This window comes from Lepeophtheirus salmonis, chromosome 1 (genome assembly GCF_016086655.4).
Source record: "Lepeophtheirus salmonis chromosome 1, UVic_Lsal_1.4, whole genome shotgun sequence".
Classification (NCBI taxonomy): Eukaryota; Metazoa; Arthropoda; class Copepoda; order Siphonostomatoida; family Caligidae; genus Lepeophtheirus; species Lepeophtheirus salmonis.
In genome coordinates, this window is record NC_052131.2 from 39,835 (window position 1) to 45,384 (window position 5,550).

General features: G+C 32.5%; 1 protein-coding gene across 1 annotated transcript; it reads right to left on the bottom strand.

Annotated features, from left to right (window-relative positions):
- Window positions 1–2,934: 2,934 nt before the first annotated feature.
- Window positions 2,935–4,731, bottom strand: LOC121131766 (uncharacterized). Its single transcript, XM_040727140.2, has 3 exons — window positions 4,279–4,731; window positions 3,827–4,174; window positions 2,935–3,766 (listed from the first exon to the last, which is right to left on the bottom strand). The coding sequence occupies exons 1-3, from the start codon at window positions 4,479–4,481 to the stop codon at window positions 3,256–3,258; spliced, it is 1,062 nt and encodes a 353-aa protein (XP_040583074.1). The 5' UTR covers window positions 4,482–4,731; the 3' UTR covers window positions 2,935–3,255.
- Window positions 4,732–5,550: the final 819 nt, after the last annotated feature.

The window sequence follows — 5,550 nt, forward strand, 5'->3', positions numbered from 1 at the left end:
TATAAGTAAGAAGTTTGCCTTTATAAAATCAAAAGTTAAGGCATACAAAGGTCATGTCACACGGAGCATTAATGAACTAAAGCACTCAAACAGAATTGAAATAGTAGACAATTCTCATGAAAGGCCCGTGGAAGATTACACGTCTTAGTGGATATTTTAGAATTTATTGGAGTTCAAGTCTGAAACGAAGGAGCAACAGGAGGATATCTTGATGTTCATCGAAGAGAGAGATCGCATGGATGAAGAAATTATGAAAGGACTCACGAAAAAAATGGAGAAACTAGATGGCAAGGAGGATCATAATCTGCCTTCAAGGGATGGAGCGTGTAAACAATACGGAAAAATGGCATATAAGGAACCGGAACTATTGAGAGGAAGCATGGATTTGAATTAGTTTATTGAATGGAAACTCCGGTTTGAAGACTACAGGCAACTAGCAGAAGTTGATAGCTATTCTCACGCAAAACAGCTAGCGAATTTAAGATTCTTCATGGATATAGAAATGAGGGAGAAATTAAGAGTCTCAATTGGGATTGAAGAAAATACAGAGTTATCCATTCCTGAATTTTTTGAAGAATTGAGGAAATATTTTCGCTCTCAATATAACATCATTCTTGACAAAGTTAAATTCCATTCCTTGTATCAAAAGAAAGTCAATCATTCGAGGACTTCTATGTAGAGGTAACTCGAACTGCAAATCAGGCCGAATTAAATGACTGATGCGGTAATAAAGACTGTTTGCAAGGAAATATCAATGTTAAATTAATTGTGGGACTTCACAATGAAGAAATGAGGAAAAAACTTATGGCCATAGAAGAAAAAGAATGTACACTTCAAAAAGTTATTGATAGATATGGAGCTGAGAAAATGTCGAAGAGAGATGACCAAAAGTTAAATTCTATAAAAGTCAACAAGATAACAAGAGGAAAATTCAGGAATCAAAGCCTAAGTCAAAACAGAAATAGTTTTAGGAAAAATCGTCCTGAAATAAAAATAATGGATTGCATATTCTGCTCAAGGCACCATATTATAACAAAATGTCCTCTATGGAAACAGGAATGTACAAATTATAAAAGAATTCGTCATTTTAAAGATTCCAATGCTTGTAAAAATGGAATGGCAAGAAACAGAAGAGTCATGGCAAGAAACGTGACCACATTTAGTCCCTCACCTGCAATACAAGTTCGATTAAATTCTCTAGATGCAACAAACTGATGTTATTATAGTTATTCAATTCCGGATTCTGGTAGTAGGTATCTATGGCGGATGAGAATTTAAAAAAAAAAAATGGAATACCACTTAAATATTTAAATAGACCTTCAGATTCTCGTTTGAATGTAACTATTTGAGCTACTTTTAATCAACTAAGGTCTATAATTTTAAATGTATGTTTTGCAAATGAGGAGATTAAAAAAGAAATTATAATTGTAAAAGAAAATTTTAAATTTCTAATGTCGTGGGCATTGTGTAAAAAATCAAGAATTTTTAGCAGAAGGTTATCCAAGTCAAATTGAGCGAGGTAGATGAAACTGAATTCTATTATTAAAAAAAAGCCAAGAACTTTGTAAGGTTCCAGAACCAATTTAAAAAAAAGGAAATGGCAAGAAGTTATCTGTACTGAAGATAGGTGAATCAGTTCGGATACAAGATCGTATAACCAAAATATGAACCCATCTAGGTACAATTGAAACACAGGAATCTCAAAGGAGATATATCATATGTATGAAAAATGGTCGTCTTTGGCATTGTCATAGGAGATTCATCCGTTTGGATTCCACAGAAGAAAACAAGCAAATTTCATTTCATATAACTTAGATTTATATTTTGTAATCATTTTCCTGGGGGAAAGAGGGGATGTTGAATAAATTCATACCTATAGGTTTAGTGACCTATGTATAAGTGTTCTGTTTGTATTTTATGTATAATAATATATTAATATGAGAGTCATTCTGGATTCTCCTTGTGAAGAATGAAGTATATATATAAACTCCATATATCTCATATCCACATACATCATAAAAATTAAGGGTCTTTTCGATCTTAATTTCCATTTAAAAGAAAATTAAAATTGAATATGAAGTCGATTTTATTTATTTTTAACAATTTCGTCTCAGTGAAGGCTCAACATGATCATTGTTTGAAAATTTTGTCTCACCTACCTACTAGAAAATTGGTTGATGCTAATGAACACAGATTTTCCTACAAAAATAGATTTATTCGATCTTCAGGCCTTTCCATTAGACAATTCGTAGTTGTTAATGATGTACATTACTATATATTTAACAATATTTTCTTTTTTGTTACTTACAAATTCATCTATCTCTAGAACCTTTTATGACCATGTATTTTTTTATTTTGACTGTAAGAAGCAATGTCAGACGAATTGATTCGAATGTTTTAAACCATCTCAAATACCTTATTACAGGAAATGCCACAGCAGTTTTACATGTTCAAATATAATTATTTTTATAATAAATTTATTGAAATAACATTAGTCCCCGTAATTGTATATATGTATATTTAGTGGTTATTGTTATATATCTTATGATTTGCAAATATACCTGATGGTCTTTCAGTGAAGATTTATTTTTAATGTCTATTATTTCTCTAATAATCATCATCAGACATTTCATGAAATGACTGGGGGATCATCTCAGTCATTTAATGAAATTCCTGAAAATTTTAGCCATATAGTAAAGTGCCTAAATGAAACAATTATTTCACAAAATAACTACAATTTTCAGGGATTTTATGAAATGCCTAGTTAGACAGTTTGCCTGAAACATATACACTCTTGAGTAGGACGAGTCATTCTGGATGAACAATCGTATTCTTTTCTACGAAAATTTCCTCTTTTTACTTCCTGTTCGAAGACTTTTCTTGTACATAATATGTCCGGCTTTAAATGGGTATTAATACACTTTGAAAATCGACTTTAAATGGAAGAAAAAATATATTTTATGAGATACACAAATAAAAAAAAAACATGATGCATTACTCGTATATCACTTTTTATTATTACTACTTATGATGTACTCCTAAATTTCATATTACCCCTTCCTCTCTCAATCTGACTCTCATTAGTGTATTCTTCTTCGGATATCAAAATAGGATCATTCGTCAACCTAGTCTTGAGTGTTTTGCGTAGTTGCATACAACGATGATTAGTGAAATACAATTAAAAGCTATGAATTAATTCATTATTGATACTGAGATAAAGCCTCAAGCTAAACTAATAAATAAATTTACAAAAGCCTAAAAATTAAATTCTAATCCACCAATAGAGTCTAATTTCGGTCTCTTTAGAGAGCTTTTAATAGGTGCATCTTCAGATACAATTACTTCAACCTCCTCTAGACTATCTCTCTCATCCTCTTCTTCTTCTTCTTCTTCTAGAATAATGGGTCCACTAAGTCTTCTGCCAAGTGAGCCTGAGGAGGCAATACGTCTTGCTGGAACTGTAACAGGCCACTCTGCAGCATAGTTTTCATTTTTACCCTCCCAAGGTAATTTGAACTTAAGGATCTTTTTAAAAAGAAGCATAAATGAAACCACAAGGACTGTGGTGACAATTATAATAGACACAACTTTATGAATAGAATAGTTATTTCGACGAGATACTCGTACATACACTTCTCCGTAGAGATGATTGTAGATATTCTGAGTCCCAGAGAAGCCAATAGAGGCCGTACATCGATACTTTCCCGTATTATTTACCGTCACTTGAAATAGTACAATATCCGCTGAGCAGGATATATTTTTTGAACTGAAAAATCCAGAATGAAATTAGTTATCTTTAAAACAAAACAAAAAAAAGGAAGGTTACCTTGTCTGAAGGTCATCAAAGGGAAAATCCGTAATGATCATACATTTTGGCTTGACTTGAACGATTTTGTCCCCATAGGAGACATTCGCAGCGGATTCGTTGCATCCAGAGCTCTCAATCCAATTCCATTCCATTTTGAGCTTGTTCAGATCAATTTCATAGTGAAGATTTTGTAATCGGCAAGTCAGCTCAACATCCTCTCCCTCACGAGCCTCAACTTGCTCAATGGAGTCATCAAAGTTGCAAAAAAGATTTTCCTTCTTTAAATCACCACTTTCATATGATTTATGAGAGAGAACACGCATTTTCCCACGGGAAGCAGTTATGTAAAGATTCGTATCTAGAGCCCTGTACAAAAATTTTCGAAAGAGGGATTGAATTAAATGATTGTACTACTACTACATATAATTGAGAAGAAGTATCCCTCCTTTGATTCTGGATTAACAACTCACCGTTTATCAATCAATTCTTTTTCTTCTTCTTGCTTTTCTCGAATTAAATTCTTCTTGCTATTTTTATTGGAGCTGAAGAGCCAGGCAAGACCAAACTTACTCTTTGGAGTCGTGGATGAGACATTGGGAGAATGCGTATAAGAGGATTCATCCTCTGAGGAGCTCAGAGCACATATTGTTAATAAAATGATTAGAGGATTCATCTCAGGGTCTTCCTGCTACATTTATAAGATGATGGATGAATGTATGACTAATCAATTTCTCAAAATCACGGGTACTACACAAACATAAGCTTCACCACTATTACTCCTCCACAATTCATCAAATTTGTACTTATTTTAACAAACTCTTGAGAACGCTTTAAGAAAAATACATAATTATCAAACTTGTTTGTGAATGTATATATATTTGTATGTGAATAAAAATACATCTTCAATTCCTTTATTCCCTACTAAGATCATATTAAATAATTTGATTTGAGAAACTGATTTGTGAGATTACACATACATATATGGAGAAGGAGAGCAGCAGTTTACATTCATAGATGATATAGTTGCGCCATATTTTGGTTGAAAGGTCAAAAAATATGATACGCTGTCCGTTGTTGATTTAAAATAATTATTTGATTCTGACGAAAATAACATTAAACACTTTCATTAGTATGCATCCTTCACTCAGAACCTAATGATAATTTTATTTCATGAGCTTCTCTTCTGCGATTTGTTGATATTATAAGGATGTTAAGATAAGATCAATGACTGTCTTATGAAATATAACCATATCTTTAATTAGAAGTGGAAGTAGATATATAAATAAGATTTTTTATGGGGCAAGGGAGTCATTCTGGAAATATATAGTTTCATTACCTACTCCTGTAGATCCACTCTTCCATTATAAAATGTAATCTCCCAAATCACAGAGTCTTTTATAAAGCCGTCGTCGTGTTGATCACATAGTGTGGTTATAGGAAATTGAGTCAAAAGTATTTAATATTTTGCAAAGTATACTGCAAAAACGACCATTTTTCAATATTACTAGAGTAGGTTACCTGGGACATTAAGAAATAAAAACTAATTAAGAACTCTTCTACTTAGTATAAAACAAAAATAAAATTTTGAAGAATTATTCTCATGTTGGTTTTATGAGTATAAGTCTACTAATATATTTAGGCACTCTTCTTTCACGGGATGAGGAAGAAGGGGCTTTATTCTGCGTCAGACGCCGAGTTATAAGTCTCACAGCCACTTCCCTGAGCATCAAGAACCCCTCCTA